Source organism: Phaenicophaeus curvirostris, chromosome 6 (genome assembly GCF_032191515.1).
Source record: "Phaenicophaeus curvirostris isolate KB17595 chromosome 6, BPBGC_Pcur_1.0, whole genome shotgun sequence".
In the NCBI taxonomy this organism is placed as follows: domain Eukaryota; kingdom Metazoa; phylum Chordata; class Aves; order Cuculiformes; family Cuculidae; genus Phaenicophaeus; species Phaenicophaeus curvirostris.
Window position 1 is genome coordinate 31,880,910 of NC_091397.1, and position 25,619 is coordinate 31,906,528.

The following is a 25,619-nucleotide window of genomic DNA, read 5'->3' on the forward strand; positions in this document are numbered from 1 at the left end:
ATTTCTTAATTTCTCAGCTGAATTTTGAGGCACACCACTCTGATGACAGCCACCACCAGAAGGTCTGCACAAAAGTCGCAGAGACTGTGATAAATCAGTGCATTGCTATGACTGCAAGAGGGAGTGAAGTGTGCTTTCATTCCTTATGTAAACTGGAAATGTAAGATTCCTTTAATCTCTCTCAGGTAAATGAAAATAGCAATGGAATAATTGTAGAAAGAGTTTGTATCACTCTTGTTGACACACCTGCTCTCCTTCTGTATGTTAGAAGGCAAAACTATATGAAAGTGAATGCTGCAAGCATAAAAGCTATTATGTTGCTTGTAGGAGGTTCATTATTTTGTCCTTCAGAAAAGAGATACTTAGTACCAGCAAAAAGAGTTGGAAGGCCATTTGGATATATTTCACCTCGCAGATCTCAGGGCATTCATTCCCCATAGTTATTTATTCCTGACAAAGTTGCAATTCTTCATCTCTTCTTAAGGGAACTTCCAACCTGGTAGTCAGTCTGGGGGCGACCCCTTGTGTTGCACATAGCCTTTGGAGAAGGTCATTCTCTGAAATAAGTGCAGCCTTTGGGCAGCTGTTTGAGCTTTCACATAATTTGGGAGCAACGTTATTCTTAGTCGCTCCCAAAAGCAGACTGCCACAGGACTTAATTATTGACTACAAAGATTATGAGTTGAAATCCTAAAATCAGGTTTATACATTTTACTTAGGTAACATCTTCAATGCCCTTTTGAATACATGGTCAGTGGTTGTAAGGAGTGAGCTGTGTATTCATGCAGCTCTTCCAGAGTTTACACTACAATTTAGGAAATAAATATGATTTCCCTGGTGGGCCAATTTTCCTGACATCACCTAAGTATCAAAAATAACTTGTTCCTTTACAAACAAGGTAAACCAATTACAGATGACCATGACTTTATTGTATGGCTTTTAAATTTTCTGGCTCACTGCGAGACTAATGGTCTTTACAGTACAGATCCAACTTTCCTTCAATGTATACAAATAGAAGACCTTGGTTTGAGCTTTTCATGCACTTACCAGGGCTCTAAAACTGATACTGCTGAAAGCCAATGTGTCTATTATAATCTAATCAGCTATAACTGAAAATAGCAATTATTAATGCAAGGAAATAGAACAAATACTTCATGAGGGCATATTTTACCCAGCTAACAATATTGTTAGTAGTCATTGGCAGCACACTGCAACTACCAGACAGATCAAATTGAGGAGATTCACACCTTAATTACTGAGATATGATGATCCAAACTGCACTAATTAATCCCTAAAATGAACTTCCAGAAGTCTGCCCTAAGTACGGTAATTCAGTTTGTCGTTGCTCCTTAGGAAGCCACTTGTTCTCTCACCTGTTGCTGTTCTGCAAGTTGCTGTTCTGCAAGTTCACTGAATTTAAGACAATTAGTCAGCATAATTCTGTCTTCACAAGCTCTATGTTTCCCTCATATAGGTTCTTGTTATGACAGAGAACAGATTTTTCAAGAGATAAAAGGAAAATAGCAGCCATTACCTATTACAGGAAATAGACTAGTGCAATACTCGTTATAAATACATACTTCCTAGGACAATAGCTTTCATGAACTAAAATAAAACAGCAGACTCCTCTAACACTATCTTTTTTGCTATTCTTTCCCCCTGTTCTGTAGCAGTGCAGCAGGGGTAAATCTCTTGCTTCCTGGCATTTCAAGCATAGCAGCAGATGGCTGAGTCTTGTGGAGCTTGTTTCTCCTGATGGAAAAAAAATGCCCAATTATCTGTGCAAGGAGTGGAGCCTGTTTTCAAAGGTTAACACTGCTCAAGCAACTTACATCACATCCTTGCTGCTCTCTTTTAAAGGGATTTTAATATTTAAAACTGTCCAGAGCCATGACCTGAAGGTATTTCTGCATTGTCTTGTCTTATAGAAAGTCATTGTCACCGAAGTCTATCAGCCATTAGCTACGTTCACTTCTGAACTCTGCTGTTCCTCACTCGGTTGTTTCTTTATTCTTAATACCACAGTATTATCTATCTGAACTTTCCATCCAACACAATTTATTTACTTTTTTTAACATAAAATAATTCAGGTGAGCTTCACAGTAGCTCTGTGATTATTAAGACACAGCAAGGTCCTGTTGGAATAATACTTCCATGTCCCTGAAAAAAGATGCAATTTGTTTTCATTTTGTGAAAACTGCTAGCATCACAACTTGACAGCCAGGAACGAAACAAGCACAATCCTTATGTGCACAGGCTGTTCTGTAACATAGGCATTGTCAAGGTTTCCCATTAACTCAATTTTGAAAGTGTATCAGCTAGATATTTAGGGATTGAATTTGAAGGGAAACAAAATGCAAGGACAAAATCAATCCCAACTAGAGCAACAATTACTATTTGCAACATATTAAGACATGTTTAGTCTGGAATCATCATAAGAGCATTTTGCATCGGGGTGAAATTACTAAACATTATCTCAAGAAGAACAGCATAGAAATAAGAAATATTATTATACAGCCTTGAAGAATTAAATCAAAGAATTTTGTTACATATATTCAGAAATCCATGTCCTTATTGCAAAGTCAGTCATTCTGGGTCACCTGTCTTTCCAGTATGCGGTTTGCTTCTGTAAACCAAGAACTTTTTCAAGCCTGATATTTCCCCAGAGTACTATGTAAACCAGATTCTCTCTGTAAAAAGAAGATAAAAGAGCCAGCAAAGGAATATCTATGTTGCATATGTACAGCTAATAAAGAGACAGATATTTGGCAGTAAGACAGGAGTTTGCTTTATGCCTTTGCTGTCTCCAGTCAGAAAAACTGAACTCTAGAGGTCTCTGCCTATGCAATATGATGGAAAAGAAACAGAAATTAAATGCTCCTCTTGATTAGACGTTTGAATAATAATTGAGTTTTACAATATCAAAGAACTCATTAAAAATAATGTCTTAATATCCTGTTTAAGTAAAACTCATCTCCAAGGCACTGACATATTTTGAACTGCAGGAGGCTTACAAAGCTGCTGTGATGTCTCCACAGCTTACACCAAACAGGTTGCATGTTTCTTCAGTCAGAAGGCTATTGCTTCCATCATCTTGTTGCTACTGCAGGTTTTACAGTTGTGCAAAGACAGATGGCATGCTGTTATTTTAAACCATTTCTGAAAGTCTGTATCTCAAACCCCAAACTAGCAGACCGGTTTATTTTCCACTACATTGTTCCAGCTGACAATACAAATGCACTGCATAGCTGCCTTCAAGTCCTGCCAGGACAGTTTCCAGCACTGTCTGTCTCCATCTTTGTGAACATATGCTGCCTCCATAACAAGTTTACCAGGACGGAGGCTGGCTGGTCATTGTGGATATTTCCACATGCCTTAAAAAGACATTAAAATTGCCTGATGAAAAAGGCTTTGCCTGTGCAAAACAAAGCTATAAAGCCAGGGGAGCTTGGATTACACAGTTGTATGGGACATACTCCAGTTGTATGGCAGTGAAGTAGAGAAGTGAGCCAGAATAGATGAACTTATAGGGGACATAAAACTGAGAAACCGTCTCTGTATGTCCAATGCTGCTCAGGCTGTGAAACAGTAGTGATAAGATGTCTCAAAGCATAACAGAACACATTTGCTGGGACTAAAACCCAGGCCTGCGATCATCTGTTCTACAGCAACACATGGCTTTGTGCAAATACAAGAAGTTTTTGCTATGCATATTTCACGAAAAAAAGTCATGTAGCAGATGATGAAAAGCAATGGGGGAGGTAATAAAATGACAACCCTGGAAACACATTTTTCCAGCCACTTCCTGACTGTCAGATAATAAAGAAGAAAACTGAGCATAATCTGATAATAATTGGGTACTTCATTTGGAGTGCCTGAAGTCTCTTAACACAGAGAGAAATGCTGCAGCTCCATGCCAGGAAAAGATTTATTTTCTGCTGATCTGAGATTTTATTTTTTTCTCAGATGAATGCCCTTACAATTTTTAAAACAATGCACCAAGGGTACGAAGGCATGAAAAAATTCACTATGGTGAGATACCAAAGAGAAGAAAATGAGATAATTAAAGTAAGATTTTATTTTTTAAAATATGAATATTTGACACATGATTTCCTTCTTCAAGGAATGAATTTATTCTTTCCAATCAAAAGGATAACATTGAATAAGTTGGCAAAGCATTAGATCCAAATCAGAGACCCAGCTAGACAATTAGATATTTAATTAATATATCCAGAAGTGCATAAGCTGCAAAACCTCCAGAATGGAAGGATATTCAGATAAGATTTCACTGGAAGATGAGAAACAGTATTTGAATTCATAAAGAGGCTGCAGTCTTTAGTATGGGGAAGCATGCACACGTTGTAGGAAACCAGTTTCTTTCTACAGTCTGCTTGGTACCATTGTCTCTGAAGTTTTTGTTTAGTTTATATATATATCTATATAAAAAATTCTAAAAATAACTATATAAAAAGCAACCTCTAGCAGAGTTTAAGATTAATGTTTCAAGTAAGTTTTAGTCACAAAATACACGTTAAACTACTAGAGCACAGAAGACAAATCTTTGCTGTCCTAAGATGCTGAATCATTTGCAGTGTGAATAAGAGAAAGACACCAGAGAATTACTATTAGAAGGAAGAACTCCAAGACTTGAAGAATTGAAGGATAAAGGTCTCCATAAAATGTGGAGAAGTTTTCTGTACATCAGCTCAGGAAATGCAGATTTCAGGTAGAATTTGATGTCTTATCTGGAGTAAAGCCTTAGGGTGTTTTATTATATGTTTGGCATCATGTCTCAAGGAATTTCTATTCAAGTATTGATGCTGATTATGCGATACCACCTATCTATTATGGTTTGCCATTCAGTGTTTTCTCCCAGTTCTCCTTATTCACCACTGTTTTACCACACCTTCTTTATTCAGACATCACTTGTTTCCTCCTATCCTGTTTTATTCCAAGTATTATAATCAGTGATATCTTTTATTACTTTGTTGTGTATACCACTTCCCCTCTACTGCTTTTTTGCTGTTGTGGTTTATTATTTCTTTTTCTTTTCTTTTTTTTTTTTTCTTTCTGGGGTTTTATAGAAGTACCACTGCTGTTTTCAGACCTTTTCACATCATAATGTTTGGGCACTTAGAACAAACATTTTTCTTTAAGCATCAGATTCATGCATCTGGGTGATGTGGATTAGTATACTGAGGTGGGGAGGAGAAGACATTTTTTGTCAAGACATCCATTTCACATTGGAAGAGTTCTTCACAAAAATTTAGAAAACTTGCATTATTTGAGAAGCTTCAGGTACTCCAAGAACATATGTGTATGTGGGAATATCTGTGCTACGAAATCTAGGTGTTGTTCATCACAATCTCTGTGTTGAAATTTACCAAATTTACCATATCCTCTAAAATCTGATATACTTTCTTCATTCCTTGTTACACAGACTATTACTTACTGATTGGAATAGTTGGATTTAGGTCAAGGAAAGAACAAACCATTAAAGATTCTTTGCCCTAAAAATCCGCACTTCTTTCTCCACCCATACTTCTTCTGACAGACTGAGAAAAATAAATACTTCAAATATTGCTGGCAGCTCCAATATCATAGTGAGTTTTGTGATGCTCACAAGTCCAATAGCATTGAAATGCACAGAGAACACGTAGTCTGACACATTAACAGATATACAGTGAGGCTGAAACATTCTGGATATACCGAATTTACCGGGCATAACATTTATTTCTGCTTCTGCTAATGTAGCTGCTACATGTTCCAGTTCACGGTTTGTGCAAAGCAGGGTTTAATTTCACAGGCACGGTTGTGAGTTATGCATGATTTCTGAATGACAGGCAACCTGCTTAGAGTTACTGCTGGGTTGCTGGGTGGATGCAAGTCAGAAGAAGATCTGGAAAAAAGGAACAGTGATAGATGACCTATAAAAGCAATTTATCTCTTTCTGCAGCTGACAAGCTGATAGGCACACGTCTGCAGAAACTCTTCATGCATAGTTATGAAAGGCTGTATGTGAGCATGCTCAGCACCAAACTCTGCAAGAGGAGCTGAATATTAGCACAAGAAATTCCCAATATGAATTTAAAAAAAAATTATAGTTAGGATTTTTCTGGATGACTCTGAAAAATAGAAAAAAAAAAGAATAGTTTTTAATTTCTTTCCTCCCTTCCTCTAGTTCATTACTAACAGAAGTTTGATTCAGGCAGCAGTCTAGATAATAAAAGTGAAGGCTAGATTGAGATTGCAGGAGCTTAAGTTGTAGAAGAACCTTCTTGTTTTGTCTTGGAAAATCTATGATGAGTTGTTACATTTGCCTTAAAAGGATGGTTGATGTGTTTGTAAACCAGTTAACTAGCAAAGCAGCGAGGGTGGTGGTTAGAAGAGGGGACTTTCTGTCAACTGCTTAAACTCAGGTCACTGTCAGAGTAGTACTGATCACACACCATGTTCATTAGCTTTCCCTTGCATATTGAGAGGGAGAGCAGTGTGTCACTAGCTTTGCCCATGATACTTAACTTTTGTGACTGGAGGTCCAAGAAAATGGAAATGCGCCAGCACAGAACTTGATGCCTTCAAACCGCAATCTATGAAAACAGCTTGCGCTGAAGCCAAATTGTCACACACTCAGCTGGGACAGTTGCTGGGCATTTTGACAGGAGATCTGAATTTGTTAGTGAGTGGAAGCCAATCCACAGTAATTAAGAAGGAGCAGACAGGTGAGGTAAAAATATATTTGTCACTTCTTTTCTTCATGGTCAGACACTAAGAACAAGAAACAAGGAAAACTGGCACCTTCCTTGGATAACTGAGCTAGTGCCATTTCCAAAGCTGTACATTACTCCAGTCTGACCCCACAGGAGCCAAACATCCCTGTTTGATCCACAGGCACCTGCTGTCAGACATCTTTCTAGCTTGTGAACCATTTTGTCACCATTGTTTTGTGTCCAACATCTGTGTTTATCATGGCTTCTTCCACTCCACTCCTCAGTCCCTTTGGCTCTTCCCATTTTTCTCTCCCTCCAGTGGCACTTACTTGCTTGTCTAAGTTCCTTTGTCACCAAGAATAGTGCACACTATGGACCTGCTAGAGCCTCTTGGTAGGGCCAGCATCCACCATCAGTTTCCTCAGTGCAATATGAAGCAGATCAATGCTGATCAGTGCTCATAGTCATACTTGGCAGCAGATGACATAGTCCAGGCAGCAGGTGATTCTCCACTGTGACTGCACATTTGGATGCTCTTTTAATTCAGTAATTTGTTTTCCTCCTTTGCGCCTCAGTTGCTGTTTCAAATGCCCTAAGATAGTGTTGCTGGGGTACTGGCCTTTTCCTTTCCTGTGTGGTTCTCTGCACTTCTCTCTGACACATCCTAATAGGTGCTTAGAAATAGCTGCTTATTAGGCTCTAGCTTCCCAAGCTGCCTTGCCTCAGGCTCGTTTAGTAAAGACAAATTAAGGAAAAATAAATCAAGGGAAAATTGCCTTGTTTTATTTTGCCCATATTATGCAATTCCCAGAACTGTTAAACCTCTCGGTTCCTCTGTACTTCACAATGAGAACTTCATATTCAGAACTAAGCGCCCCAGCTGTTTAATTCTCAAGGAAAAAAAAATTGTCTTAACAGTTCATAATAATTACTACTTATTTTTCAAAACACAGACATTTCTAACAATTTCCATTTGAGCTCTGGCACAAAGGAGGAAGGACATACGATTTGTCTATGCTAAGAGCATGGAAAAAGCTGACCTGCAGAGCTCTGCCATGTTTTATAGACCACACCACAGCTTTGGGTGCCGGGACTCATAACGGCTGTGAGCCTGCGAGGCACTGAAACAGGGATGAGTTGAGGCACTGGGTCCAGAGCAGCAGAGGCATAGTGCTCTGAATCCAGCAGCAGGAACAGGATGCAGCCTGACCTTAATATAGTTGAGATAAAAGCTGTCTGCTACAAATTTATATGTGAATTGGAGCCAGAGGGATCCAGGGAGAGTGGTAAATGGAGTCAGAGGGTAGGAGGAAAAGGGAGCTATGGGCTAGACAAGAAGCCTAGAGAAAGTGTGTGTATAAGAAAGCTCCCCAAATTACTTAGAGTTTGGAGAAAGCTAAAGTAATTATGCTATAATTGAAAAGCACTGTTTTAGTCTGAGAGGAGTCCTAAGCCTGCTGCCCCTACATGGAGCTATGGGGAAGCTCAGAGGTAAGCAGGCTGGAACTGGGAAACAAATGCAGGGGAACCTGCATACACAAGAATTTGTACTTGCCTCCGCTGTATTATGATTCGGTTTATATTTAATTTTGCCTTTAATCTGACTGCACACGTTATTGTGACAATTATGTAAACAGTAAATTTCTTAAAAAACATCTAACAGTCATAGGTTAGTCTTAAGGAAGAACTGGAAATAGCCATCATGGAAGTTACAGAAATGGATTTAGTGTGCAAGTGCCATGGACACCATTGAAAAGGCACAAAATCGGTACAAGAAATACCCATGTGAGCAGCACTGCTGGTGAAGGAGTCACACTAGGAACAGAAACTACTGCCTGAACCCTGTGACAAACACCTTACTAGCTAATTCCATGTGGAGAAACAAGACAGAAAACAGATCCATGTCTGAGCACAAACTGGTTGTCTCTCAAGCTCATCACGTCTCATTCTCCTTCCCTATCCCCCTCTCCCTCGATGCCTGCCTCTCTCCCTCTCCTCCTCCCAAAAGTGGAAAAACTCTAACATTTCCTATTTACATAGGATGAAAATACTTCTTTTCCTGTATGAGGACCTTCATTCCAGCAAAACAGTCCTTCATAAACATAATGCACTGGCTTCACTGCATTCCTCAGCAGAAAGGACTTGGCACACTATAGGCAATACCCAGGTACTAGATGCAACGTAAGCTTAGCTGTCAGCCAGGCATTCCTTCATTCCTGGTGAGGAGACTGTTATAAAGTCAAGATAACAATCTTAAGCAATTAGATATGCTCTGTGCATTAATGGAGAGAAATCTATGGATTCCTGCAAGCTTGCAGGGACTTGTTGGAGAGCTGCTGAATAGGCTTCTTTGTCAAGAACCTGAGAGTATATGCCAGTGTAAAATGCCACTTGCTTCAGCTAAGATAAGGCTATGTCACTTAAAAATACTGCCTTCTTATTCTGGCACATGAAATCTGCAGGGCAGCGTGCCTTGTGAAATGGCCATGTCGATGCCTTTGCTTCATGTGTAAATATCTATTGAGTGTCTGTGCAGGGTGCTGTGGGACAGTGCCTTTCCACAGAAGGGCTACGGGGGCTGAAAGCGAAGTGGAGAAGGCTAAAGAGGAGAGGCTGCCCAGAAAAGTCTCAGGTCTTGCTTCTCCTGTGCCCTAGTGTAAAGCTGAAAAGCAGGTTTGACTGCAGAGAGCTCAGTATCTCAGTGAAAAGGTGCAATTCTTTAAATCTGGTATCCATTCTCCAAATGTACAGGTTACGGTGCCAATGCAATTCTTATTTCAGCATCTATCCTGGTACTTCAACTCTTCATACTCTAGCATGGTATATTGATCAGCTTTTTAAGGGACAATGATGATTTATTGAAAAAGAATGATTTCACCAAAGAAAAAAACAGATCTAGGCAATTGACAAAATAATAGAGTAGCACCATTTTCTGAACGCAAGGGACCTAGCTTGCCTTGAGCTGAATAGATGTAGGTAATAATTTGAGGAAGAATGACAACTATCTTGAAGATATGTGAAAAAAGCACTACTTTTTACATGTGATTCTCATCATAACAAAAATATTTGGGGAAAATCATTACTAATATTTTTGAATATTCTTGTTTTGTAAAACAAGGCAGGAACAACATCAGTCAAAAAATTTACAACAGAAGAGGTACATTTACAGATTTACATGAAATCTGTCCTTTACTGAGTCATGAAAATGTTTCACTTTATAGGACTGCTGCAAGTTGGAGGAATGTAGTAACTGCATTTTGCTGTTGAATGCATAGGCTAGGAGAGTATTACAGCAAGATAATAGTACTGCATCCATAAAATAAAAAGGGGGGAGGGGGGAAATTATGGATTAGTTATCTCTTAAAATAGAGGAAAAATGTCTCTCATCAATTTCCTATTTAGAAAGGGATCCAAGACCTGAAATGTCATGAATAAACAACAAATGATTTATAAAAAATATCTAGAAAGGAAAGCAGGTCAGTCACCTAAGTCATGAAAACTTGCCTATAGGCCACAGGGCACAGAACAACGCTGAGCAGAAGTACAGACTGTCTCGGGCATAAGAAGCAGGGTTAGTAGAGCCTCCTAGGATGACAATAACAACACCCTTATTGAGTACCTACCCAGGGCCATTAGCTTTGCCGAGGTACACTGTGTGAACCACCTCGGTTTCTTTTGCCGGCAAGGCATCCCTGGTGGAACAATGGTAATTTTTCAGGTTTCCTTCAAGATGGGAGTTAAGTCTCCAAAGAGGTGCAGAATGACAGTGATGTGGTAAACATGATGAGTAGGTGACAGTGGTTACCCAGCAGTGTCCATGCAGCTCAGCCGGCTTCCTCACCCTTCCTTTCTGCTGGCCCACTCTACACATTCCACACAACTAAAGTTTCCAATTCTGAGACTGATTTACTGCCTCTTCCCACAGAAGGGACAGCCCTGCAGCCAGTACATCTTTCAGCACAGTCATTAGGGCAGAAGGGACTCACAGCTTTCACCAGCTCAGTCTCTGACCCTAGTATGTTCATTCTCCGAAACTTGAAGTTTTGAGAAATTTGTTTGGCACCATGTATTTCATTGCTTTAGAAGACTAAGACTATTTGCCTAAACCAGGTCAATATTCAAGTGAAGAGGGTGTTAAAGTATCTGGCAGGAAAAAAAATCCTACAAAACTTTTCAATTTGTCATCACTGTCACTTGGTATTGCCTATGGGTGAAATAAATGTTTTTCAAATACAGTGATATAATGTGGAATAGGTTCATCTTCTAAATTACCTCATTAATAAAAATAAGAACCCTACTTGATATGCATAAAAGCAGTTCCTTTACAAAACACAGCTGTCATTTCTGAATCATTTATCAAAATACAGGGTACGTCAGAATCAAATCCTCAAAATGGTCTTTACAGGTCTTTGCCAAACTTAAACTGTTTTGTAGCTATTATTTCCTGCTTTTCTTGTTCAATGTGTTCAACATACTCTGCTGAGTTTCTCTTCAAATTAACACATTAAAACTTCAGAAGAATTTTTTTCTTTGAAAACAGCATAAGAAAAACTGTATTTAAATTTAATTTACTAGTTATTTTAACAGTTGTTTTCCTTCAGCAAATTAATAAACATTACACATACCTCTGAGAAATTAAGCATCCATGTTAGGAGTTAGTTAGCACATGGACAGGGAATAAAATGATCTACGTACATCTAACCTGTAAAAGCCATAGGAATAATAAAACTGAGACTTTCAAAGTCCAATTTCTCTCTACACTACTTAAAGCAAACAAGTCTTACCATAAATTCTACAGCATTAAAGATTACTGCATGAGGATTATAATTTTAAATTATAATTGACACTGGAATTTTCATAGCTTGCCTTTTAAACTTTTAAATTAAATTGGACAATCTGAAGATTATCCAAACCCATATTCAGTTGGCCCTCTTCATGTGCTTTTTTATTCTATCACTTTCTAGAAAAAAAATGAAGTTTATCAATGCTTAACAATTCTTTATTTACATGCCAGAGACCTAAGACATTATTACTGGAAACAAGAGGTAAGTACCACTGCATGCAGTTGTTTTCCTCTCATGCCTTATTTTAACACATCAGGAAAGAACTCCTAGGTTAATGGTGTCAGTGGTTGGGTCTCAGTGGTTGCAGCAGTATTTGAGAGCAGTGAGGAGCATCCTGTTGAGTACTGTGCAAAAGACGTTTTTGGCATTATTAACTTCCTTGAAGTTCTATAAAAATGTATTGTCCAAAAGCCAGAATGGTTCTTTAGGATGTATGTTAACGTGTCGACTGTAGAAGTCACTGAAATTAAAACTAGTTTGCATGATTCAAGGCAATTTGGACTATTTCTAAACCTGATAGATCACACATCTCACTACATTAAGTTATATTAGTGTCCTCTTTGTCTATATTTAAAGCTCAAGAGCAGCATTAACATTAATGACTAACACTAGTGATATCTGAGAATCTTTCAGCAAAATATAGTATCCCAGTCTATTATTTGGTCTTTTTTTATTCCAAACACATGAATCACTGATGGGCCTCTGGGCTATGTTGAACTGGAAAGAAGGAAGGAAACATCACTGTGGACTAGTGAAAAAATGTTCTTGGCTCAGAACTAAGTTATTCTACTTGGAATATTGCATTTCTTTAGTGAAAAAAAAGAAAGAAAAATCATCTTAATAAATGCTCAGTCTACTATGTAACATGTTGTATATAAGAATTAGTATAAAGACTGAAGTATATTTACATAACAGCACCTGTTTATTACCTTCAGTACTAACTATTAGATACAGAAGTGTCAAGTGCTTGGGGGTTTGTGTTTTGGTATGAGTTAATTTGCAATTGGGAGAACAAGATCCACATCAGAACAAGGACGTAGTTCGGCAAGTTTTAGGTTAGTTTGCACTTGACCTTTTCTGGTAGCCATTTATGCTTTCCCAAGAAGCTTCTTCAAAGCATTTAATTGGAAAATTGATAAAGAGAAGATTAGGCAATAAACTTCATCATACAAAAAAAAAAAATAATGACAGTCTTTTGAGAACATTGTCAGTTCTTTCTCCTGCACTTCTGCTCCAAGATTTGTAATGGCTTTTAAAGCTTTTGGACGATTTTCTGCTTATCTATTTTATCGGGGAATGGAAAAGGAAAGTGCTCAGCCGTTACATTAGTCTTACTAAATGGTAAAAAATAAGTAATCTGTGGGTCTGCTTAAGAGAAAGTAAAATGGTTTGAGAAGCTGTATTTGAAGTTCATGTCCCTCTATTTCTCCCACAGCTTTTGTCTTTAAATCCTTGACTAATTAATGCATAAATAGTGGACCATGCCCATCTTCATTTGTTGTGTTATTGACTGCCTGGCAAAGAATCCCATGAGAACACAGAAGCGAGAAACCAGCTAGAGGTTGCTATTAGCCAAAAGATACTGGGAATTATGCTGTTAAGTGAGTATTTACTGAGTGAAGAAAGTACATGTTTTCAAGATGCTAAACTGAAATGACCTCAAATTTTTCTGAGAGCAACATGACAGCTTAATGAATTACACTAGTAATTGTAATAAATGGTTTCCCCTGAAGATGTCTCACAATATCAGTGTTTCTAAGGTGTCTCATCATCTACAACTTAAGAAATCCTTTTCAAATTATTCTAAAAGAAAAGAAGTTTTTGTGTGTGTGATCCTTCTAGCTTGAGTATTTTAAGCAATTCATTTTTTCTGACACTCAATGACAAATTTGTTTCTCTCCCTTGACATTTTTTAAGAACTATATGTATTATAGTGAAATCTTTGCACGGTTTAGATTCTGCAACTGAGAAGAAGGATCAGGAGACAATTTTGTTGATCAATAAGCATTTGCATGTAACAGTGAGGCAGCTGACAATCTCTCCAAAAAACCCCAGAGAGGACTGGTAAAATTATGAACACTCTCTAAAGAAGGCACAAAACAGGAAGGAGTAATAAATAAATAGGAGTAATAAAACCAGTGACAGTATTTTATCTTGCTATCAGACTGAATAAAATAAATACATTACCTTTTGGTAGGAGGTTGACTGTAACATTACTCAGCTGCTTAATTTACAAGTGGAGTATAACCCTTATATTTCAGTAGCTGAGATAGATCTGTAAGTTCATATAGCCATAACAGGGATACTTCTGGAAAGTGGTGTACATTTATGGGAGAGGAAACAGGCTTCTATAAAAGAAAGTTGTAAAGACATGTGTTTGTTCTTGTATTTAAATTAGGTGTTTACGAACTAGCCATTATACTGCAGATTAAATAGAGTTTTACTATGGCCTCTAAATCTAAGGATCAGTAACTGTCATGGCCAATGGCATGACACTGCTAGTAATGCATCAGATTTATTTTCAGAATAAACAGCTAAATTGCAACACGAAGAGCCATTGCTGATATAGACTGTGCTGTAGAAAATCTCTGAATCTAGTTCAGGAAGGTATTTGAAAGCAATGCTATTGCAAGATATATTCTTGAAACTGCCAAGGCTTGTGTAAAATGTGTCATTCAAATAAGATACCATATTTTAAGACCAAAAAGAAAGACATGACATAATAATTTTTTTCAAAGCCTCCATCAAATAACACAGCCAGCAAAGAGAATTTTCACCAAAGAATAATTTATTTCTGTCCAAAAGTAATTTTATTAATTTGATCCAGAAGACAATCTGAATTATTAAATTACCATAATTTGTTTTGTTTCATTAGATATATAATAGCCTGCTCTTTTTGACTAGACCTCCTGTATTCTACTGGCTACTAAACTCCTCCTTTCAACAAGGGCTACAACCCTGCCTTCCATGCCTTTGGTGACTGCTGTATTTCTGCTTGAAACTGTCTGAAACTTATCTGAAATTCATTTCACTACATATGAAACAGCACAGGAAAAACATAGGTCGTGCAGAAATCTAAATAAAGTGTAAGTTTGTAGTTCGTTATTGATGATTGAGATGCAGCAAGCAACAGTGATGGGTTTGGAGCAACTGATTCTTAGTATTTCCCTCCTAGGTACATCTTAATACCATAAAAATAACCAGAGACAACCAGTCCATGTTGAGTGGTATCACAGCTATATTGCTCTCGCAAGTTTTAAGGGAGGTCACTTATGTAACTACAACTCTTGTTATCTACAGTGTGAATGGAGCTGAAGCCATTGGAAAAGGAATGAACAATTTAGTGAATTAGTTCTTTCTCCATGGCAACTAATAGTGTTTTAACTGTTCCCCGAAATATGTATATGAAGAATACATTACTGTACCTATCAGAAAGGGCTTATGTAAAGGGCATGTATATATAGCTTGAAAAATAGCTTCAGAATAAGGCATCAGTCAGATTTTGGTTCTGTACTTTAAATAATGAGAGCATTTCCTTTAAAAGAAATGCAAAATAACCTACAGTCAAAGGTCTAGCTTAACAGGAGAATGTTAAATTATTTTCCCATAATTAATTTCCTTCTCTTGTTTTTTATGATAGTAGGAGTTAAGAAAATATTTGCTGCGAATAGTTTAGCCTATGAATTTACAGTTCTATATAAAGTGTCTATAAAAAGATTATCTTCTCTTTACAATTATTCATTATGTAATATTGTTCGAGGAATAAGTTTATTTTGCTGTGTCTTGATTGCATTTATGCAGAACAGGTGACTTCTTGTGCAAAGAGCAGCCGCGCAACATAGACTTTGCAGTCTAATAATATCTGCTTAAGGCTGTGGGTTAAAACAGGGGTTAGTATTGCAAGCATTTTGTATTGAGCCTTTGAACTGAGATAAATTTCATCTCACTAAAAAAAAAATCCAGCTTAAAACTTACCTGCACAGACAGGTCCAGACCTCTGGAAAGCCATCCAGACCTAAGGCAGCTCTGAGCCCCAGTGTGCAAAGGTGCATTAGTGGAGCACTTTGCTACAGGCAGTGGCCCTACTCTTCTTTTGGGGTTTATCATTTCAGGCACAGTACCACACACACCATGAAATTCCTGCCTAGTTCACACCCCAGAAACTCTCACATCCCTTGCCTTTTCCAGGTTCTACAACAACCTGAGTAAACTCCTTCCAGGTTTTAGGAAACTTCTGGCACTTCTAGTGTAAGTGGACATGGCAGATCAGAAGAGGACATGGGCAACTTCAAATTATTACTGATGGGAATGAAAGCTACGACAGCTGATGAGGGAGAGGATTGACTTGATCCCAGTGAACTTCCAAAGCAAGGAACACAAAGCCACTTCTCTTGTCTGTCCGATAGCCTCTCTGAAGTGGACCACAGACTTGGAGGCACACGATCTCTTGGAGAGATTAAGATTCATTTGACCAAAGAGAAGAGTTTTAATTGCAATATTTTTGTCAAGCTATGAGTTGTTTTGTTCTTTCCTAAGTGAAATAAGTAGCAGATAAAACCAGGTGAGTTTATTTTTCAACTGCCAGACAACAAGTGAGATTTGAAGTAGACATAATTTGTTTACTTGTCCCAACAAGGAGTGGCATGTAGGTAATCTGCACCCTTAAACAATATAATATGGCCAGAATGGATATTTCTACAGTTGATTCTGATGAAAACATGGGTGCACATTTGTATTATTTTTTTATTGTTTTCCATCTGGAAGCAGGAGCAGAGGTTGCCCATGCTGGGTAAAACAACGTGAAATTCAAGGGCTTGTGTCTTGGCCTAGACAAGATTTTTGTCAATTGTCTTTCAGTTCTGCTCTGTGATCCTTTAAAGCAGCTGCATGTGAAATAAGTTAGTACTGGATATTACACGACACCGGTGAAATAGTTCCTCTCTTCCTGTGATAGGGACAAGTTGTATAAATAAGACATGCCACTGTAATACAGTAGGAAGTTAGGAAATAACTACAAAAACTAAAAGTTAGGGAAAGGTCACTAGTTACTGAAGTTTAAGTTTTCATTTTATTCCATTACTTTTAAATAGTGTTATTGCAAGGTTTTATATGTCAGATAAGACTTGTGAAAATGCCCTGTTCAAAGTGGCACTAACTAAATTACGTATCTTTAAAATCTCATTTTTTTTCCCCCAGAGGTAATAGATGCACACTTTGGAAAGAAATGTAAAGCAACAGGGTTATTTTTTCTGCAGGATTCTGTAAAGCAATCTATACGAAACAATTTTCTGAGACATCTTAAAACATAAAGGAAAACACCCTTATAATTTAGGAACTAGGAGACTCTTGCATCCTGTTACAGGATGCTATTCATGCTAGAAGAGTAGGAGATTAAAAAAAAGTAGTAGTAGATGTTGTGGAGCTGTTGAATGCCCACAGAAGATTTGAAGACTAGTAATCACTGAAATATTTTTACAGAGAATAGTGCAATAAGCAAGTTAACAGGCAGCAACCAGCTACAAAGTACACGATAGGAGTTGAGAGTTGTAGAATGACCTGAAGGGTGGGAGTGAAAATCTTGTGGGAGGGGATGACTCCACCTAATTTTTAGAAGAGGAGAGCAGGCTATACCCATGACTACTGAGATTACCATAGTATCTAATCTAGTCCTGCATGTCTGGGGTCTACCTTCTGCCTCTCTGGAGCTGCCAGCATTTCAGTGCCACAGTAGCCAAATCCCAGAGTCTTCTGAAAAATGGAAAGAAGATGCAGCACAAATGCTGAGAGGCAAACAGCACTAGCAGATATTCTTGGCTTCTCTTCTTCATTTCAGTTCTCAAACAAAAGCTAAAATTCATTTGGGCTACCCTGATTTCTGCCACAGAACTTATTAGAGTGGTAATTCAAAGTCTTTATGGTGTCCCCTTGGATGGGAGGCCTGTAGATGCAAGTTGTTACTTTCTGAATAGGACTTGTAGGTAGGATTTCTCAGAGAAACCAGATAGGTCAAAAACTCAGAGATCTGAAACAAAAAAAATATTTTGCATTTACATTTGTTCTTGTTCTAAAAGAGCTGTGAAACATTTGTAGCATTACCAGGAATACATCAAAGAGTGAGATATGGACAGATCGAAAGATCTGAGGTCAGAGAGATACACTCTGATATCCCACAGGAGTTTCAACCAGGCTGATGCTATTATATAGGAGGAGGAGAAGATGGAAAATTGTCCAGATGTTATATTTTTGTGTGATAATTCATGTGTGACTCATGCAGAGAAATGCAGATCTTTAATATTCAACTGCTACTGTAGCAGGAGGGCTCCTAATATGACAATAAACATATCTCCCTGATATTACAGTACTGAATGTCAATACTAGTGCTCAGAAATGAAGTAGCTGGCACATAATTTGAAGTAAGTTAGTTAGTGGATGAATTCACAGCATGCTAGCTATATTCTGCTTACTATCAGCAAAAGTAGGCTAAACTACTCTGCACTCAGATTACTGTCTACACTGCAAAATGGAGAGACACAGAGTAAACTCAGGCTATGGAGCCCTGACTGCCACAATGCTAATATATAGAGAGAGGCACTAACCTCATTATGATCATGAAGTAGTAGTACATACTACCACTACTACATAGATGAGTAGTAGAAGAATACTTTTAGATTATTCATAGTTTATTTACAGCTCTACATTATGTTGTTCTAGGATCCAAATTTAAGAGTTGAGCGAAGTGCTTTGCAGTATGAGAGACACAATTCTAAGCCAGTATTTGGTATTTTGTTTTATTTATATTAACTTTAGATCAGATTATGTCAAGCAGCATACTCAAACTTAAGTGTCAATGAGGACAACGGCCAGATCCTTTATAGATTTTTTTATCAAGGTTATCAAAATCCCCTTTTCAATGATAATAAATGTTCTCAAAGAGATTCATAAGTTTAGACTTCCTTTGCTATGAAACAAACCCTTTAACTGATAAACCTCTGCAGTTGTGTGCAAACATAGAAACTGAAATTGATGCTAAAGATGTATGATGTTTTTGGTAGGATGAATTACGTTTTAGGCCATTTCTCTTATTCAGATAGAAGTGTTGAAGCATCATACTTGTTCTATGTATTTGTGGGGAAATGCCATGCAAGAAAAGAGCAATTCCCATTTCTATACCTTACCTAAGTCATGTCAGCAATGTCATTTATCTCCTACATCTGTAAAGTTTTTCTAATTAATTGGTTAGATATAAACTGGTCTTACGTCCCATCAGTCCAAAGCAGTGAATGTCACAATGAATCCAGACAAATGTCTCCTCTCCACACACACTGATAAAGAAAGAGAAAAACTCTGTCCAGGGAAAGATAAAAATTCCTTTCACTGACACCAGGGAAATAACATATCTAAAAATGAACCTTCTACCTCTTCTTGAGGAAAACTATCAAAAGACAAAGGATTCTAGGCCCCTGGGGTTGATTTCCAGGATCTCTCTTCAGTTGTAGAGAGATGGCAGCTGCTTTTGTAACGAAGATGCCAGGCCTGAAAGCTGTTTTCTTTTTTTGTTACTCTTACTGGAAGTACCTGATGAGCTCTAGGGTGAGACAGAGATAGAAATGGAGCCTACAGATATTAGCTGTCAGTTCTGAAATTGATTATCTGTATATGGAATAGATTACTTGTATTATGTTAATTGTTTCCAGGTGGATCTTTAAGTGTTTTTGAAATGATGTTATTTGATTTGGAGTGGTTAGTGGAGATGGATAACAGGCAAGGAGCATATTTCCTTTACTTTGCCACTTTCTCAAAAGCAACCCTTGTCTGATCTCAGTGTTTGTGTGCTCAATTAAATATCCTATTAAGAAACTCTCAAATTATTTTTGTTCACTAGAATGATACTTTTGCCAAATCATATTTAATTATGTGTAGTTAATTCTTTATAAAAGCATGTTAAACCCCAAAGAAAAACTCCACTTTCAGTATGAAAGTGTAGACTGACATCACTCTATAGCAAGTTCCCATAACAGAAATTGGAATGAGCCTCTGAAAAGGATGTGAAGACAAACCTAAACATTGCATCCAAATCCACTACATTTAGAGGGAAAATCAACCCCTTGCTCTATTCTGCCTCAGTAATGAGTTTCAAGTTGAAGCCTAAATAAAAATGTAGATTCAGGTTTGAACTGTGGCAAACAACACTCCCTGTTCCATTGTCTACTTTTTGTTTTTATTAGCCAGCTTTTCACTCTTATCTCATCTGTGTCAGTCATCAAAGCCTAAGTGTGTTTAAATAACAGAATAAAGCTTTTCCTTGAAACATTAACAATTTCTTTCTTGTTTATAAATACCTGCTTTTTTTTCCTAGTGCTATTGTTTTCATTACTAGACACTAATGTAAAACAGGACTCTTCATTCACTGTCTCCTTCAGCCTTATTTCACACCCCAAATTGTAATCCGTTTTACCTGGGTAAGAATTACATACCGCTTGCCTTTACCACCAGTTTTCCAGAGGCTATACATATTTTATACCAGTATTTTTCAAGCCAGTGAACAACTGCGTTTTCTGGAAATCATTTAAGGAAAGCAGAAAACACCTCAACTTAAATAAGAAGAAATGCTTCCTGATTACAATTACAATTCAATCATTTCTTTTTGTTTCTGATGTGACCCTCCTGCTTTGCAGAAAATATTATGAACAGTTACAAGGCATGGAGACATTTTGTTACCATTTTATTAATCATCCATATTGCTGTAACACCTACAGCAGAGAGTGATATTGCATTGTGGTAGATGGTGTACAAGTGATCATTTCTGACTGGCAGCAGATGAGATATCACAGCAAGCACAGCTGTGGCTGAAGCAGCCACTCCTATGCAAATAACTAATAAAAATGGAAATAAGACAGGGAGAAGATCAGTTTCTTAGTAAGATTACAAAGTGCTCTTCAAAAACCCATCTGTCTTTACAAACAGGGCCTTGCATTCATTTTTGTTGAGAAATAAGAATAGCGTAATATGGGAACAACAGAAACTGAATGGAACTGATGACAGACCAGCAGTCAAATAGGAGCCTACTCCCATATTGCCCGTTTAGAGAATGTAATTGCAAGTGGGTACAAATTTTAACTTGATATAGGTATCCATACTTTCTGCTGGTGCTATTCCCTCTGGTCCACTGAAATATGTGCAACCAATATGAGATGTCAATTAGAAGCTTTAAAAATACTGGATTCTGCATCTACTTTGCACTTCAAGCTGCTGTAACTTGTGTAACCGCATTAACCGTGCTATTTCCTCATTCAGCATCACTCTGAGGGTTGCACAGTAAAGCTGTTCAATAGACATTGTCAGTCGCACAACAATTAACAGTAATTGTAACATGCACCATCCGAGCTTCCCAGTTCTTTCAGCCCCTTTATTGTCCACGCGTGCCTGAAGAAAAGTTCAGAATGCGAATACTTGAACACCACAAAGAAAACTGCAATTGGACATAGAATCACAGAATCACAGAATCATAGAACAGTTAGGGTTGGAAGGGATCTTAAAGATCATCTAATTCCAACCCTCCTGCCAATGGCAGGGACACTTTCCAATAGATCAGGTTGCTCATAGACTCTTCCAAATTAGTCTTGAACACCTCCAGAGATGGGCCATCCACGACTTCTCTGGGCGACCTGTTCCAGTGCCTCACCACCCTCACAGGAAAAAAATTATTCCTAATATCTATTCTGAATCTCCCCTCTTTCAGCTTAAAACCACTAGCATTCATCCTATCCCTGTACTCCTTGATAAAGAGCCTCTCCTCAGCTTTCCTGTAGTTCTCTTTTAAGTACTGGAAGGCTGCTAGATGACCTCCCTGGAGCATTCTCTTCTCCAGACTGAACAACCCCAACTCTTGCAACCTGTCTTCATAGGGGAGGTGGTCCAGCCCTTGGAACAATCATTGTCATGGCCCTCCTCTGTACTCACTCTAACAGATCCATGTCCTTCCTGTGCAGAAGACTCCAGAACTGAATCCAGTACTCCAGGCGAGGTCTCACAAGAGCAGAGTAGAGGGGCAGATTCACCTCCCTTGCCCTGCTGGCCACACTTCTTTTGATGCAGCCCAGGATACAGTTGGCTTCCTGGGCTGCAAGCGCACATTGCCAGCTCGTGTTGAGCTTCTCATCCACCAGCACCCCCAAGCTCTTCTCTTCAGGGCTGCTCTCAATCCATTTATTCTCTGCCCAGCCTGTCTTTGTGCTTGGGATTGCCTTGGTGCAGGATCTTACACTTGGTCTTGTTGAACTTCATGAGTTTTGCACAGGCCCACCTCCCAAGCTTGTCAAGGTCCCTCTAGATGGCTTTTCTTCCCTCCAGCGTGTCAACCACGCCATACAGTCTGATGTCCTCATTAAACATGCTGACAGTGCACTTAATCTTACTGGCATGGGGTTATGTGGGAGACAGCTGGGTGGACTGACTTCGTAGTGCTATGACCATGTTTAAAAATTCAGCTCAGAAAGAACCAGTGCAAAGACTAAACCTCCTATGTATGTCACGATTTCATCTATGTGGTTACACGACTGCTTTGCTAGTCCCAGCTCAGCGATTTAAAGGAATGAAAAGTACTTTCTTCACAGAGCTGTGTCTCAACTCAGGGTATTTTAAATGGATGTAAATTAAACAGCATTGCTTGCTTCTTAGACAGATGCATAGAGGGTTGCCATCCCAAAGGAAACAGAACCTTGCTGGTAATGAATCTATTGGAAGTGGGCACCGTAACACTCTTCAGTGAATTAAAGCTGATATTTTTTACTCACAATTATCTGGCAGGAAAGACTTAAGCCCTATTCCTTGCCTACGGCGTTATTCCAGCTCCTTAATGCTCCACCTGAAGTCTTTTGTTTTTTCACTCCAACTAATGAACACAGAGGCTGGTAGCCTGGCTTAGGTGGATGGTCAGCTCTAGTCCAACCACCATAACTCAATTCAGTGAAATGGGAACACACCCATTTTCCAGAGATTCGCCAAAATCAGACCACATTGTCTTTTATACTATCTACAGAACTGACTTTGAGAGTACCAGACAATGGTTCATGTCTCTTTTGTTAGACAACCATTTTAAAAGCTTTTAATTTCCTGTTTTGCTGAAGTTCAACAAGTTAAATTTGAAAAATGGAAAAGTGTACCTTCAAAATGTCACATTAGCTATGTGGTCAATTGCTTTTCCACTTCAAAATTCAGTGCACAGAGCTAACTAATTACTGCCTTACATTGGTAAATAAAGAAAACTTTAGAATTTTCTGGATTAAATGTTCAAGAAACCACATTCCTGTACACAGCACTTAGGGGAAGTAATGTCAATACCCTCTTATCTCTTAAAAGAGGAAAAAGCCCTCCTTAAGAGCTGTAAATATGAGAGTAATAAATGATTCTTGAAGTGAGTGACCCTGGAAATTCATGTAAGATGCCAGTAGTGGAAAAATTAAACAATGGAAGTTAGAATGGCCTAAAAGTGAGGCCAAGGCAGTTTAAGATGCATTGGTATTGCCTTCTGAGTCCAGCTGGGGAGCTGGCCGTGGAGCTGCTGCCCTGGCAAATAATGATGAGGGCCAGAAGAGGGATGGAAAATGTGTAGATGAGTGTTGCTGAAGGTGTTACAGACTTCCAAAGAACCTTGCCAGTGGGCCTCACTGTAAGAGAGTGGTGATTTTGCTAGATGAAGGAGGGATGAAGGGTAGTTATGCCACAAGAGGATGCACTGGAACAAGAAGGCTAACTGCAAGGATAAAGGTATATAAAACATATGATAATGTAATAGTGGAAGATATGATTTAAAATAACTTCAGTATCTCCTTGTAGAAGAAGTGGTCTCAGTGATTTCTTTGTATCTCCTCCATCTGACACCTGTACGGAACTGCACAAATATGATACTTCCAAGTATCTTTTTACCTGTATGTGTTTTTTCCATGCATTGAGCAATTACTTATTTGTGTGCACATCAGCCTATGCTACAAGGTGAACATAATCCTTCCATTAGGTATAACTCCAGTATCACCACCTTCTTGTCAAGAATGACATGTCCAGCAAGTGTCATGCTGCAAACACGACAAACATCATTGTCCCATGTGCTTACAGTTTTCAGTATCCTCTGAAAATAGCTAATAAAAGATCCTGGTATAAAATGAAAACTTACCTATAACTTTTCCTAGGAATAATGCCTTTGGAGAATTGAACTGAATGTCAGAAGCTGTTGGTAGACTGTAACTTGTTGGAGGATAGTGATCGAGCTGGTGGAAAAGAAAAGAAATTATGAGTATTTTGAACTGATCCCCCTTTTTACAGTGCTGCTGAATCAGGTCTATTTTGTAGGGTTTATGCCATCACTTACAACTCTGTCTGATTCGTTCTGCTTTGATTTTGAGAAAGGGAAAATTACAGTTAACACCCCTCCTTTAATATCTGCCATTTCCAAGGTTCCCAAGGCCGGAAAAACACCTATATTGGACATTCATTTGTACCAGTAGAATAATTTCAGCTTTTGCCTGTGTGTTTCAACATAATCTCTAAAAATAGCAACAGTATCAACATTAACAATAGAACAGCTTAGTATTTTAACACAAGATTTCTATTTGGTGCCTATGTTACTGCTAAAGCCGGATTTATAAGATTTGACTACTGTAGGTGTTGCCTATTCTTTTTTCTCAGAAGTCATAAATTAATAAGACATACATTTTTGCATTTCTTGTTTATTATTTTCTTGTTGAAAATGTTGTTCAGCTTAATCGTGATGTCACCAAGTGGACCTAAGAAATAAATTAATGAGTAATCAACCTAACAAAATAATTAATTCTATAGGAAACTCATGTTGTTCCCGATATGGCACAAGAATCACACTAGTATATTTTTTCCTGTTTTTAAGTGTTGAACAGTAAAATATGACAAAGAGGAAGAAAACAAATTGTCTATTGCTTAGTAATAGCACTATTAAGACAGCTCATTACAACTCAGTAGAGTTTTGATGTTCAAATTTCATAAAGATAATTGGGCTGAATTTTTGTTTTTATTTATTTTCTTAGCTTTACATGTTTATTATGTAGGCTTAAAGACAACAACTGTATACTTTATTTTGTCCATACCCTGGCACAAAACAAGGCAGAAACTCATACAGGTAACTCTGAAATAACAGTTTTATATACTAGCACATACATGGATATTTGTCAACATCATCACCATTCATGTTCTTCTTTTTCCAAAATCAATCTGTAGCAGTTTAAAAATGCATTTTTTATTGTGATTTTGGATCTGAGCAGTGAGGTTGATTAGGTCATCTCTAATCTGATAAGATACTAATAAATTGTTATCAATCTATAATTTATCAATGCATTGTGGATTGTGGGTATCCTAGAGCTGCAGCCATGGTCCATGTGGCCATTATCAGAGTAACTGCTAGGAAAAGTAATAAAATGTTATCCCTGCATAATGTACAGGCTGTCCCTATCTGAAAATATATCCCTGTCGCCCAAAGCCTAAGCTTTGTTGTTCAGGTAATGAAACATGCTATGTTTGCTAAGAAGATTTTCTGAGGCCATGGGGGAAAGTCCTTCAGGAACCAAAGACCATTGGAATCCTCACCCTGTTCTTCCAGACACAGTTCTTCAACTCTGCCTTTCATGGCAAAAACACATGATGGCACTTATGTTTAAGATAAGTAAAAATATACAATTATGCTATGACAACATTTCCAAGATAATGATACGGTATTTCACCAAATTCCTGAAACTCATTTGAGGTCATAGGTTGTCCATCTCTGGAAACAGAGATGATACCAGTGCTGGGGCAGGGGAGCAAAGGGCAGGAAACAAGTGCTTTTGCCTTCTTCCTCCTTTTTTTAATGATTCCTCTGGGAATGGATGCAGAAGCAGACCTATCTGCCTACTTGCACACTGGAGTCATCCAGTGTGACTTCAGTGGCTAAGCTCAAAAAGAGAGGCTGCAGCTGGGTATAGAGGGCATGCTGGCACTGAAACATTCTGGCATAGCCAAAAGGAAGTCAAAGATATGAGCAGGAGTGCTGCCTCTTGCCCCTACC

The 25,619-nt window shown here is 38.2% G+C and overlaps 1 protein-coding gene across 1 annotated transcript in view; it reads right to left on the minus strand.

Annotated features, from left to right (window-relative positions):
- Positions 1-25,619, minus strand: part of CNTNAP2 (contactin associated protein 2) — a 1,119,128-nt gene that overhangs the window by 42,306 nt on the left and 1,051,203 nt on the right. Inside the window, exon 21 of the mRNA XM_069859729.1 lies at positions 23,724-23,817. Coding sequence (XP_069715830.1) covers positions 23,724-23,817 — 94 coding nt within the window. The remainder of the gene's footprint in view (positions 1-23,723; positions 23,818-25,619) is intronic.